Below are 14,781 nucleotides of genomic sequence, written 5' to 3'. Positions count from 1 at the left end.
GGGATGGGACAGGATAGGGTGGGATGGGATGGGATGGGATGGGATAGGGTGGGATGGGATGGGATGGGGTGTAATGAGATGATGCTGATTCCATCGTAGGCATGATCACCCGTCTTCGCCATCCTGTGTCGACCAAGGCCAACAAGGTCCCCGTCTCCGCATCCTTGGGAAGTGGTATGGACATACCCTTGGGCTCTTAAACTCCATTTCTCACCTTTTTTTTTTTTTTTTTTAGGTTAAAAACAATGTGGTCAATTTACTGAAAAAGGGAGAAGACAGGAAGGAGGTTTCTGTTTGGATTGTGTCAGGATGGGCTTCAGCTCTAATATATTTGTTTACTTTCTTTAAAAAAAAATGTTCCTGTCCTCTTCCTAACCTAAATCTGTAATCTCTCCAACATTACAAAAAATATTGTCAAATTCTACCTCTTATTGGTCTTGATCATCACCTCCAATGCCCCTCTGCTCATCCTTCTTCCTGGATTCAGTGCCCCAGCCTGCTCAGGAGCCAGTCTTTAACCATATGTGTTCGGGAAAATGTAACAATATTTTACCATTCTAAGGGCATCAAAGGAGCCCCGGTAGCACAGTGGCTAAAGCGCTCAGCTATTAACCCAGAGGTTGTTGGCTCGAACCCACCAGCCGCTACTCTGGAGAAAGATGTGGCATTCTGCTCCCTTAATGATTACAGCCTTGGAAGCCCAATGGGGCAGTTCTACTCTGTCCTACAGGGTCACTATGAGTCGGAATCGACTCAATGGCAATGGATTTGGTTTGGTAAGGGGGTCAAGCACATTTGACACACACCAAGTCTCTCCCAGATGTCTCTGGTTGTGACTGTTTTTACTCTGAGCCCTTTTGGCAATAACTGTAGCTGCTTCAAGAACAGTATTGTCTGAGGAAGCGTTATCGTGGTATTATAGGCCATAGACCACATACCAAGGATTGTTTTGTGTGTGTGTGTCTGTGTGTTTTTAATTGATTAACTTTAAAAAAAAAAAAAAAAAAAGCCTTGCTGCTCTGCTTATCGTCTGGGGGAATTCTCATTGAAAGGAAATTCCTTGGGAGGCTGTTAGCCCCAAAGCCCTCTGTTCTTGTCCTAAAGAGCATCTGCCTTGCCTTATTAGGAATCTGGGAACTGAAGAGAGAAGAAATCACCCTGTTGAAGGAACTGGGAAGTGGTCAGTTTGGAGTGGTCCAGCTGGGCAAGTGGAAGGAGAAGTATGACATTGCTGTCAAGATGATCAAGGAAGGCTCCATGTCAGAAGATGAATTCTTCCAGGAGGCCCAGACTATGATGTAAGTTTTTTCTGAGGAGTGGAAGCTTAGCCCTCGCTATGGGAAAGCATTATTCCTGGGTAGCGCAAATAGTTTGTGCTTGACTGCTAACCAAAAGTTGGTGGTTCAAACCCACCCAGTGGCACCAAGGAGGAAATGCCTAGCAATCTGCTTCTGTAAAGATTACAGCTAAGAAAACCCAATGGAACACAGTTCTCTGTAACACATGGGGTTGCCTTGAGTCAGAATCGACTCAATGGCAACAGGTTTGGTTTGTTTGTTTGTGTTTGTTTTTATGGGAAGGTATTAGCACTAACAGGCTTATCCCTAACATTTACAAGGCCTGGAGCAAGAGTCCATATATCATAAATATAAATATTTAAAAGTTATAAATCGAGTTGACAAACTTATTCAATAAAATCTATCCTATGCTGCTACTTTGACAATTATACCTTCATAACAACCTGAAATGCCTTACTGGAAATTAGAATTCTCAGGACTCTTTAGAGAAACCAACCTCTGGCCCGTGGCCCCCAGACCTGGTCTACCCGGCCTCCTCCCACCCCCAGCTGCATCCAGCACTAGGAGGGACCTCCATACTTGCATGCAGACGCCACATTGAATACATCCTAGCCTCCTCTCTGTGCCCCCCACACAACTATCTATCCACTACCCATCTTGGCTAGGGATGGGTACAACAATGGTGTGCTCCACCCTTGGGGGTACAGACGAGAAGAGTCTGCGCAGGTCCTGGAGAGGCTCCAGGCTATGTGGGTAGGGAACCCCAGAGTCCTGGGACACGAAGGGTAGTCAAGAAGAGGACATGTGGACTCTGAAGGGGCACTTCCCTTAGCCCTGTGGCCTCCTTGCCCTGTGGGGAGGGGCATAGTTGGATGAGGGATAAGTGGGGCCCTGCAAAGCAGGAGGACAGGAGAATCTGGCAAAAACTTCCTTAGGCTCAGATGTAACCCCTATGTCCTGGTGTAACATTCAAACGTATTGTGCCACTAAAAAACCAAACCAGTTGCTGTTGAGTCGATTTCAACTCATGGTGACCCCATGTGTTTCAGAGTAGAACTGCTCCATAGGGTTTTCAAATCTATGACCTTTCGGAAGCAGATCACCAGGCCTTTTTTCTGAGGCGCCTCTGGGTAGATTCAAACCACCAACCTTTCAGTGCATGCTTAACTGTTTGCACCACCCAGGGACTCCATTTTGCCACTACATTTTATGATAAAGAATCATAAAATGTCATTAAAAAAATCACCTAATCATAAAGAAAGATGTCAAACTGTACCATAAAGGGAAAATGTTAAACCTCAAATGTAATGGTCAACCTGAGGCCTATCATGTGGAAGTATCTGTTGACATGGTGATCCCACCAAGAGCCCCCTGGGCAGTGACTGAATTTGCTCAAGGAACAGCCTTGTACTGAGTGATGGACCCTTGTCCTACCACAAGCCTTCCCTTTGAAAAGAGCTTTGCTGGCTACCATGCAGGTCTCCAGAAGTGCTGACAGATGTGTACTCGAGCTTATTGCCTAAGTAAGACCATAAGACATACCCCCTATGCTTAAACCAAGAAGAAAGAAAATAACCAAGGATTTAATACATCCTCATTTATTTAAAAAAAAAAAAAGATGATGTATGTTAAGTTTAGGTTTACTCTACACATTCAAATATTAAAGAATCATCCTGTAACAACAATTGGTCTCTAGTCACTTGGAGCAACAGAGGAAGAAGGAAAGTCAGGAATAGGAGGAGGATATGGAACGTATGGCTAATTGCCTCCATGAACAACTGCCTCCTTTGCCATGAGACCAGTACTGGATGGTGCCCAGTTACCATTAATGAACATTATGATCAAAGATTCCATAGAAGAATCCTGATCAAAAGGGAGAAAGTGCAAAACATAATTTCATATTCTCATAGACTCTAGACTTTCTGGAGCCATGGAGGCTGGATGAACCCCTAAAACTATTGCCCTGAGATAATCTTTAAACCTTAAACCAAAAATATCCTCTGAAGTCTTCTTAAATCCAAACAGTAGTTTAGCTTAACTAGTAAAGATTGTCTGCCTTGAGCATTGTGTTCTTTAAACAACCATCTATATGGAATCAAACTGACAACAGCAACTTGAAAGATTAGATAGGAACCTTAGGGGGCAGTGAGTTTATGTTAATGGGGGAGGAACAACTCAGAAAAGGAGGGTGAGAATGGTTGCACAACTCCAAGAATGTAATCAATTGTCACTGAATTGTACACGTAGAAACTGTTGAATTGGTGTATGTTTTGTGCATATTCTCAACAACAGCAACGGCAAAATAAATAAAATTTTTTGAAGAAAGAATCATCCTGTAAATTGACAGGAATAGAGAAATCATATGAAGACAAGTTGATGAACATCGTGATACCTGAGCGTCCACCCCATCATGACCTACCAGACGTGCCGTGTCGTGTGGTTCCTATTTATAAATCCATTATTGAAAAAAAGCATGTAATAATAACATAAAATGAATTAAAGAGAGAAGAGTCATGCTTAATCTTACTTTCGGAGTCCCTGGGGGTCGCAAACAGTTAAGCGCTGGACTACTAGCGAAAAGGTTGGCTGTTCGAACCTACCCAGAGGCATCTCAGAAGAAAAGCCTGGTGATCTGCTTCTGAAAGCTCACAGCCTTGAAAACCCTATGGAGCACAGTTCTACTCTGATACATGTGGGGTGGTCATGAGTCAGAATTAACTCCAGGGCAACTAATAACAAGTCTCACTTTTGTAACACAGCAACAATTTTCATTTTACCTACGCCTGTCATATTCTGATATTATTTTACTCTAGAACAAAATATTTAGACGTGAGAGTTAGATGCTTTTCAATGGAAGTGAGTGCTCTTAGAGTGGCTTCCTCCAAATCAGTGGTGGAAGTTCTCAGGATGTCACGAGACAAGCCAGGGTTTTCGAGGCAACAGACCACTGCCGCCCTGGTTCTGGGTGGGAAAGTGTAAAACAGCACAGGCTGCTACACCCACACTGCTAACCTGCTGCTGGGGTTGCCAACGTCCCGCACGAGGTGTCGTTTTTTGCCTCCAAAGGCTAATATATTCCCAGCATAAGATCCTGGACTTTTTCCTTTCTTTCTCTGTTCAGGGAGAAGGGAGAACTGAAAACAAACAAAAATCTGAGAGTGATTCTTTTTCAGAACGTCTGGAAAACAGAGTGTGGAAATTCAGTACTGACCTTTTAAAATCTGTTGTTTCCAGGAAACTCAGCCACCCCAAGCTGGTTAAGTTCTATGGAGTGTGTTCAAAGAGATACCCCATATATATAGTGACTGAATATATAACCAACGGCTGCTTGCTTAATTACCTGAAGAACCATGGAAAAGGACTCGAGCCCTCCCAGCTCTTAGAAATGTGCTACGACGTTTGTGAAGGCATGGCCTTCTTGGAGAGCCACCAGTTTATACACCGAGACCTGGTAAGTAACGCCCTTGGAAGCTCAAAGAAAGGAAAGAAAGCAGTCCACAGTTCTGACTTCCAAGGATGGGGCCACTGGGAGGGACAGCGAGGGGGACACCTTTACTTTTACTTTGATCGCTTGCGATTTGCTTAAGCGTCTGACACTTTTGTAATAAAAATCCCAATTTGAAAATAAAATATGAGAAGTACTGAAAATCAAAGAACAGAAGCAGTAGAAGAAGCCATTGAGAGCTATGTAGCTGTGTTGTGGTATGAAGAAGAGATGAAGAGGAAAGACTTTAACCAATGGAATTTTTCTTGGAACCATTACATCCAAGTTGACCTTTACTCCCGGAAGGGCTTAATGCTAAAGCAGTCATTTGATACAATAACTGAAAATACAAAAACCAGGAGGAAATGCAATTTGTGTGTGTCTCTGACTCAGGGTGGGAGGAGAGAGTGTTCTGACTGGTACTCCCTGGGATTTCTCTTTAGAGAGTTTCTTGTGCTGAATAGCCAATATGCCATGCGTGCGAGGCCAGTGAATTCCAAAACTCCCTGGTACAGCTTCTATGCCTCCAAAGCAAGAGCTTTCAAGAGGTGACAAATGGCCAGGCCTCGTCTTTCTCGGTGCATCTGTTACCGTGCAGTATCCTAGTGCTGGAAAGCCCACCCTTATAAATACTTCCTCCTTTCTCACTGATTAACCGAGGCTCCGAGTTTGACGTGGAACATCTTTCATTTCATGTTGTTGGATAGGATGGATGCGTGGGTGCAAGTGACTCAGGGGAGCACGTTTCCATTTTGAAAAATTGCGATTTGCAAAGGAAAAACAGACAACTTCAGAGCATGTGGGTTGTGATAGGCAATCAGATTTTGCGGAGCATTCTGCAGAAGAGAAGAAAAGGATCTGATTCTCATGTCAGGCAGTTCTTGGGCGCTTTTAATACTTGGTGGGTTTGTTTTTCCTCCAAAGGCTGCTCGGAACTGCTTGGTGGACAGTGATCTCTCTGTGAAAGTATCTGACTTTGGGATGACAAGGTAAGCCAACTCCAAAGAGGCAACCAGTGAAAGAGGGGTTTCCATTAACATCTACATGCCCATCACCGCTGCAGACGTCGCGGGGCTATAGAAGGTGCTCTGAATTGGGGATTTAGACACCTGGGTTCCCCATCCCCCCTACTGCCCCTGACTACCTGTGAGGTGTGCTTCAACTCATGTCTTCACCTGTAAGAAATGAAACTTGTTCTTCAGAAATTATCTGAAGCCCCTTTTAAGTCTATCAACACTCTGCTGAGTATTTTCTAAACTTCTGAATGTAGTTGTTGTATGCCGTGGAGTTGACTCCCACTCATAGCGACCCTGTGTGACAGAGTAGAACTGCCCCATAGGATTTGCAAGGCTGTAATCTTCAGGAGAGCAGATCGCCTTTCTCCTGGGGAGCTGCTAGGTGGATTCCAACTGCCGACCTTTCCCTTCGCATCCGAGCGTTTACCCATTGCACCACCGTGGCTCCTTAAACTTCTGAATAAATCCCATTAAATACTCTAAATATTTAAACATAATATGCTACAGCCACATTATTTGGAGAAGTATATATTATGCTTATTAGTTATAATATGATTCTAATATATAATTATATATAATATTATTACTGTATACATTATACAAGGAGCCCTGGTGGCACAATGGTTAAGTGCTCAACTGCTAACGGAAAGTTTGGCAGTTTGAATCTATCCGGTGGCTCCGTAGGAGAAAGACCTGGCGATCTACTCCCGTAAAGATTATAGACTAGAGCACCGTATGGGGCAGTTCTATTCTGTCACATGGGGTCACTATTAGTTGAAATCAACTCGACAGCACCTAACCGCAACAACATATATCATACATATTTTAACTCATCGAGGCTCCTATAGACCTTTCTGGGTTTTCTATGTGCAAATGGGCAGAGCATTAACGCTAAGAAAGCTTTTGTTTTCATGTTGTTAAATTTTCCGTATCACCACTGCAGCTTGTTTAAACATTTTCTTGATTGACTCTCTGTATGCATTACTCTATTTGGAGCCCTGGCTGCTAACCAAAAGGTCAGCAGTTGGAATCCTCCAGCCGCTCCTTGGAAACCCTCTGGGGAAGTTCTACTCCGTCCTGTAGGGTCTCTATGAGTCAGAATCAACTTCATGTCAACAGGTATAAGAAGGAATACATGATGCTGCAGAAGAAAATTTAACCACATGGGAAAATGCTCATGATATGACATTAAATAAAAAATAAAAGCAGATCTCAAACCAATAGAAACCCAATTTTGTTTAAATTAAGCAGTTGCCGTCAAGTGGACTCTGACTCATGACAACCCCGTGTGTGTCAGAGTAGAACTGTGCTCCATAGGCTTTTCAATGGCTGTGATCTTTCAGAAGTAGATCACCAGGCCTTTCTTCCAAGGCACTTTTGGGTGGACTCAAACCGCCAACTTTTCAGTTAGCAGCCAAGCACGTTAACTGTTTGCACCGCCCAAAGACTCCTTGTTTATAGGAGAAAAGATTGGAAAGTACAAGCAAAAATGTACCTTGAGTGGTAGAATTACAAGTTATCTTTGGGGTGGGATTCTTAGTTTTTCGTTTTGTTTTGTTTTGCCATTTGGGTGTTCTATAGTCACCAAGTTTTTGCATTCAGAGTTTGCTATTTTCAAAGTTAAATATCATTTTTTAAAATGCTTTCAAGTCATAAGCAGCCTCTAGCTAAGCTCACACTTTAAAAGGAAGCAAAAGAGTCAGAAAACAGGCATTTGGTTGAGAGCCTGATGGCTCTGTGTCCCCCATCAGCCTGTGCTGCTGCCATTTTGCTCCGCCATGTTGCTTAAGGTCTGTGTTGATGTTTTCCCCACAGGTATGTTCTTGATGACCAGTATGTCAGTTCAGTAGGAACAAAGTTTCCGGTCAAGTGGTCAGCCCCAGAGGTGTTTCACTACTTCAAATACAGCAGCAAGTCTGATGTATGGGCATTCGGTAAGTGTGTGGCCACACAGGACTGTTTCTTAAGCCAGCTTCCACAACAGGAAACCACAAGAGCAGCAACACCCATTTTTAAAAGGCCCTTGAACACTTACAAAATCACACGGATGGCCTGAGACAAGTAAGAGGTGGAAGAAGATGCTTTCCTTCTTGGGCCGGGTGTTAGGATGTCTACTACACGTTGAGTAATGTACATCCTGCTAACCCTTTCTCATAAAATTTAAGGGGATAAAAGCTTTTCTGCTGAAGATCTTGAAAAGGAACGATCGGAAACTAGAGCTGGCACGAAATTCAAAAAGTGGACAGGCTTAAAATGAAGCCATCCACTTTTCTGCCCAAGGACAGCCATGACAACTGTTCACTTCTGAACTGACCAATTCTTTTGGCATCTCTGGTGTAAACACAAACATGAATCGGTGCTTTTTTTGGCCCATGCCTAGTTTCAATTACTCTCCTTGTTAAAATTCATATTTTAGATCAGGGGCCAGTAAACCACATCCCAAGGAACAAATTTGGGAGCTGTTTCTGTAAGTAAAGTTTTATTGGCACACAGCCATGCTTCTTCATTTACAAATTGTCTATAGTTGCTTTTGTGCTACAGCGGCAGACTTGAGTAGTTGCCACAGAGGCCATCTGACCCACAAAGTCGAAAATACATTCTGCTGTATCTAACCCTTTACAGGAAAAGTTCACTGACTCTTATTTTATTAACATATCTATATTGAAATTTATTAAAGGTAATTAGCGAACAGAAACAATTTTAAAATTATGACTCTGTGGATTTTGATATTTTTCTACATTGTGAGGAATGCCAAGCCTGTTTTCAATCACTGTCAGATTGGCGCAGGGGAAATAACCCAAATTATCATAAAGTTATGGAATATATTATATATGACTGATACCTATTTCGTGCCTGTCTTAGTTCATAAGTGAAATCTGACTGTTGTTTGACACCTATAAGACTGCCTGAGAAGGGAAAATTTAGTTAGTTGTTTATTTTTCTACATGACATAGTCTTTAAAAAATACAATTCCTTTTGTTAAAGTGGCATTGTTCTTGTAAAAAAAAAAATTCCAATGTGCATAGAAAAAGAAGGAAAAAAAAACAACCCAAGATAGTATTTTGGTGAAGACTTGATGTCATTTTGTGTGGATTAATTTTTATACCTTGTTGTCAAAATTAGTTCCAATCTCCTTATATCAATTGATATGCCTTATGAATGCTATAAAAAAAAATCAGTATCCTCCAAGGCACAACAATTGGTCTCTATTCACCTGGAGCAAAAGAGGAAAAAGGAGATTCAGGAATAGGAGGAGGATATGGAATGTGTGGCTAATTGCCTCCATGAACAACTGCCTCCTTTGCCATGAGATCAGAAGAACTGGATGGTGCCAGGTTACCACCACTGAACATTTTGATCAACAATTCCATAGAAGAATTATGATCAAAAGAGGGAAAATGCAGAACAGAATTTCAAATTCTCATGGACTCTAGACTTTCTGGAGCCATGGAGGCTGGATGAAACCCTGAAACTATTACCCTGAGATAATCTTTAAACCTTAAACCAAAGATATCCCCTGAAGTCTTCTTAAAGCCAAACAATAGTTTAGCTTAACTAGTAAAAAATGTCTGCCTTGAGCATTACGCTCTTTCAGGAACTATCTGTATGGGATCAAATTGACAACAGCAACTGGAAAGATTAGATAGGAACCTTAGGGGGCAGTGAGTTTATGTTAATGGAGGAGGAACAACTCAGAAAAGGAGGGGGAGAATGGTCGCACATCTTGAAGAATGTCATCGATGTCACTGAATTCTACATGCAGAAACTGTTGAATTGGTGTCTGTTTTGCTGTGTATACTCTCAACAACAACAATAAAACAAACAAAATTTAGAGAAAAAAAAAGCCTAGATAGGAAAGAGGGTTCGGGGAGAATTAACAGCATGTGTGAAAGGCCATGAAGCCAAAAGGAATTGGCACATTCAAGGAACTTTAAAAGACCAGTGAAGAAGAAAAGGTGGTGGGGGGAGAATGAGTCGCATCTGAAGTGGGCAGGAGCCAAATCAAGTGACGTGTGACTTGGAAACCATGCTTCTACTTTACCAATTTGGGATCTTAGAAATATTCAACTGAAATTATTTTAAATTGCTATTGTATGATTGTTTTAATAATGTAAAAGAAATCCATGGATATAAATTATATAATTGCAAGTTTACTTTGAAATAATGAAGATCTGGCACAAGGAACATTAACTTTATAGTTCTTAATAGCTTCCCTACTATTAATAAAAAGATATCAAATATATATGTTTAAAAAAAAATCAGCATCCTTACTCAATAGTTATAGCTTGTTTGCAACCAAAATATCACAGTACGCAGTTTGATTACTCACCTTATGCAGCAGAATTTGCCTTCAGATATTTTCTGGCTATTTCTAAAAATTAAATCCATTCTTAAATAATGTGTCCCCAGTAAGGTATGCAAAAGGAACCTGGGCTTCTGAAAGCAACTCCCAAAGAGGAGCCTCGCACATATTTTGCGCGATGATAACATCCTTGTTGTTGATTTTGTTTTGTTGTTGGTTTGTGATATATTGAGATCCCACGTGTTTCAGAGTAGAACTGCGCCTCATAGGGTTTTCTTGGCTGTAATCTTTAGGGAAGCAGATCTCCAGGCCTATTTCTTCCGAGGTGCCACTGGGTGGGTTCGAACCGCCAACCTTTTGGTTACCAGCCAAACACAAACTGTTCGCACCACCCAGCGACTGTATAATATCCTTGAAATAAGTGTGTAGCCTTCCAAAGAGAGAGATGTAAAAGGAGCACCACTCTTTTAAATGGTTGTTTTAGAATGTTTGTTAAACACACACACACACACACACACACACAAAGCCACAACAATGTCTAAGAGTGCCCTATTATAAACATTTTTCATAAAATCTATAGCCCTAGAAGTCAAAGAAATTTTGAAGTTAGTAGCCCAGTCACGGTTCTCAAATAATTTTCTTCCTTCTTACGTATTTTCGGTACAACAGCACAATGTCTATATGTGGTTTATAAGGACCCCTAGTATCGCAATGGTTAAACACTTGGCTGGTAATCAGAAGGTGGGTGGTTGGAATCCACCAGCCTCTCCGAGGGAGAAAAAGACCTGGCAATTAGCTCCCATAAAGATTACAGCCTAGGAAACCCCATGGGTAATTCTACTGCGTCCTATAGGTTTGCTGTGTCCTATAGGGTTGGAATCGACCCAAGGTCACACAACAACAACATATGTTTTATACTATTTAAGCCTCATGGCAATTCTATGTGGTGCAAATAGCTCCATTTTTCGGATATTTGCGAAATAACCTGAGGCTGGGAGGGGTTAAGAAACTTGCCCAGTCTGTAGGTGGTAGAACTAGGACTCAAAGGCCACATCTGACTGACCCCCAAATGTCCCTCTGGACCACCACGGCCGGATCTTGGTTTCTGAGCCTGGACCTCGATGCCCTGGATCAGCTTCGGGGGACTGTGAACATCCTGAAACCCAACCCAAAAATGCTATCTGTTCACTTTCCCAAAGTGAGAGCTTTTATCCAATTCTCCAAAGGACACCTGACCCACAAAAGACAATGAAGGACCACGTGATAGGAGAAGGGGCGATGAATGTTGCCAATGATTTTATCTTTAAATTTCCCCTGAATGGTAATTTAATTGTGCAGCGAAATTGTTGCATGCAGCTACTATGAGAGAGAGGAAGAAAGGGCAGGACTTCAGTCAGTTGTAAGGTAGAATGAGGCTCCAGCAGCCTCCCGGAAGCGGCCCAAGTGGCTGCCTCTGTGGCTGCCCTTGCCTTTTAACCATTTACCCAGCAAGCACAGACTTCCAGAGCTCAGGGTACAAGGACGGAGACCCCAGATTCCAGAAGCAGTGGTACAGACCCACCTCCGTGCCCTGGGAGCCCGGGCTCAGACCCCTAGCCTTCCTTACCTGGTATGAGACGCTCATTCCCCAAACCCTGTACCTTCTGACGTCGGCTCTTTCTTTTTTGTCTTGGCGCGGTGCAGGGATCCTGATGTGGGAGGTGTTCAGCCTGGGGAAGCAGCCCTATGACTTGTATGACAACTCCCAGGTGGTTGTGAAGGTCTCCCAGGGCTACAGGCTCTACCGGCCGCAACTGGCGTCGGACACCGTCTACCAGATCATGTACAGCTGCTGGCACGAGGTAAGTGTGCCGCCGGGTGAGCGGGGTGGGGGCCCACATGTGCCACCAGCAGGGCAAAGCTTTATTGGATGGAAAGTACCTGCCACAAGGCAGGTGATAATGGCCCTGAGGCCTGCCCTCAAGTGTTTGTAATCTAAAACAAGCAATGCAAGCAGATATTTTAACAAGTCGTGCAGGGCTTTGAACCAGCTTGGCTGGTTCAAACCCCTGCTGAGAATGTGCGTTTCTAACAAGTTCCCAGGCGATGCTAATGCTGCTGGTTACGGACCAGTTCTGAGAACCGCTAGTAGAGCAGTGGTTCTCAAAATTTATCACACATAAGATTCAGCTGGGCATCTTCTTGGAGGCCTGGTGGTGCAGTGATTAAGAGCTAGACTGCTAACCAAAAGATCGGCAGTTCGAATCTACCAGCTGCCCCTTGGAAACCCTATGAGGCAGTTCTACTCTGTCCTACAGGGTCGCTATGAGTCGGAATTGACTCGACGGCAAAGCGTTTGGTTTTTGGTTGTGGAGCTTGTTAAAATGTAGATTCTGAGTCAGTATATCTGGGGTGGAAATGCAAATGCTCAGCAGTGGTTCCAAGCCCTGAACCTATCTCTAGCCCTGATCTTGTTGTTGCTGTGTGCCGTCGATTCTGACTCATAGTGACCCCATGTGACAGAACAGAGCTACCCCATAGGGTTTTCTAGGCTGTCATCTCAAGGGGCTCAAACACAGCAATGATTGTGAGGATGGTGCAGGACCCGGCAGTGTTTCGTTCTGTTGTACACAGGGTCGCTATGAGCGGGAACTGACTCAACGGCATCTAACAGCAATCTTTTCTTTTTAAATTGTGCATTAGGTGAAAGTTTACAGAGCAAATTAGTTTCTCATTCGATACTTTGTCCGTGAAGTGCTTCATGACACTGGTTTCATTCCCCACAATGTGTCAGCACTCTCCCCACTTCTATCCGAGCTTCCCCGTTTCCTTTCATCCTGATTTTCTACCCCTTCCTGCCTTCTCATCTTTGCTTTTGGGCAAATGTTGCTCTTTTGATCTCATATAATTGATTGTCCTAAGGAGCACGTTCCTCTCGGGTGTTCTTTATTTTATGGGCCTGTCTATGGTTTGGCTGAAAGGCGGTCTCCTGGAATGGCTTCAGTTCCAGGTCAGAAGGGTGTCTTAGAGCCATAGTCTCGGGGGTTGCTCCAGTCTCTGTCAGACCAGTAAGTCTGGTCTTTTTTGTGAATTTGGTTTTTTTTGTTCTACAATTTTTCTCCCACTCTGTCTGGGACCCTCTGTTGTGATCCCAGTCAGAGCAGTTGGTAGTGGTAGCTGGGCACTGTCTAGTTCTTCTGGTCTCGGGGTTATGTAGGCTGTGGTTCTTGTGGTCCATTAGTCCTTTGGAACAGTAACAATTTTTATGGAAGCAGATCGCCTGGTCTTTCTCCTGAGGAGCCACTGGGTGGGTTCGAACCACTGACTTTTCCGTTAGCAGCCAAGCGCTTAACAATTGTGCCACCAGGGTTCTGTGTTCCATAACCTCACCCACTGAGCGCATTGTCAAGCTCTGCAGTTTTGGCCAGTCTGATAGAGGAGAAATTTTGGTGCAGCTTTAATATGTGCATCTTTCTAAGAACTATCGTTTTTTCCCTCTGTTCTCTCAGGCATTTGCCTTTTTCCTCCTTTGGTATAAAAATCCCTTTATAAATTAAGGAGGTTAATACTTTTCTGTCATATAAGTTGCAAATATTTTCCCTCAGTTTGTTACTTGTCTATTGATTTACTGTATGGTGTTTCTTTGCCATATGCAAAAGTTTTGTTTTTAATATAGTCAAATGCTGGCTTTTATTTCTTCTGGGTTTTGAGTCACAGTTAGAAAGCCTTTCCCATACCCAGATGTATAGTTGCATTCACCTAGGGTTTCATCTGGTATGTATATGCTTCCTTATTTTACCTTTAAGGAGCCCTGGTAGTGCAGTGGTTAAGCGCTCGACTGCTAACTGAAAGGTCTGTGGTTCAAACCCACTGGCCGCTCCATGGAAGAAAGATGTGGCAGTCTGCTGCCATAAAGATCACAGCCTTGGAAACCCTATGGGGCAGTTCTACTCTGTCTTGTAGGGACGCTATGAGTGGGAATGGACTCGACGGCAGTGGGGGTGGTTCACCTTTACCTCGCTGATCTACTTTGTGTTTGTTCTGGTATGTGGTATAAGGTATGGATCCAAAGATGTCATTTGCTAAATGACTCTCCAGTTGTGGCAGTATTGTTTATTAAAAGACCCCAAAGATACTTAATGGCCGTAAGATACCACCCTAATACTATACTAAATTTCCATTGTGTATTTGGGTTTATTTCTGGATTCTCTCTTCTGTTCTTTGATCTGCCAAGACCACACTATGTTAATTATTGTTGTTATCGTTACTGCCGTCACGTCGGCTCCAGCTCATGGTGACCCCAAGTACAACAAAACAAACCTTTTCCCCGTCCTGCACCATCTTCATGATCATTGGCATGTTTGAATCCACTCAGACAATATTCTGTGCCATCCATAGGGTTTTCATCGACTAATTTTTAGAAGTAGACTGCCAGGCCTTTCTTCCTAGTCTGTCTTAGTCTGGAAGCTCTGCTGAAACTTGTCCCCCAGGGGTGACCCTGCTGGTATTTGAAATACCGGTGGCATAGCTTCCAGCATCACAGCAACATGCAAGCCACCACAGTACAGCAAACTGACAGACGGGTGGTGGGTTTTAATTTTAGAGACTTTATAATATGTTTTAATATTAGGTAAGCTAGCACCCCCTTGTTGCTCATCTTTCTACGTAGTTTTTCTAGCTACTTTTGCATATTTTTTTAAA

General features: G+C 43.1%; 1 protein-coding gene across 3 annotated transcripts in view; it reads left to right on the top strand.

Moving 5' to 3' along the window:
* The window catches only part of BMX (BMX non-receptor tyrosine kinase), a 54,758-nt gene that overhangs the window by 38,774 nt on the left and 1,203 nt on the right, over positions 1-14,781 (top strand). For all 3 annotated transcript variants that reach the window (XM_023740683.1, XM_004386325.3, XM_023740682.1), the window contains 6 exons: positions 100-174; positions 1,127-1,298; positions 4,533-4,749; positions 5,707-5,771; positions 7,614-7,732; positions 11,785-11,942. In XM_023740683.1, the coding sequence (XP_023596451.1) occupies positions 100-174; positions 1,127-1,298; positions 4,533-4,749; positions 5,707-5,771; positions 7,614-7,732; positions 11,785-11,942 (806 nt within the window). The remainder of the gene's footprint in view (positions 1-99; positions 175-1,126; positions 1,299-4,532; positions 4,750-5,706; positions 5,772-7,613; positions 7,733-11,784; positions 11,943-14,781) is intronic.

Source organism: Trichechus manatus, unplaced genomic scaffold, assembly GCF_000243295.1.
Source record: "Trichechus manatus latirostris isolate Lorelei unplaced genomic scaffold, TriManLat1.0 scaffold00162, whole genome shotgun sequence".
NCBI lineage: Eukaryota > Metazoa > Chordata > Mammalia > Sirenia > Trichechidae > Trichechus > Trichechus manatus.
The sequence above is the reverse complement of the archived record's forward strand: the minus strand, read 5'-3'. Positions and strand labels throughout refer to the sequence as shown.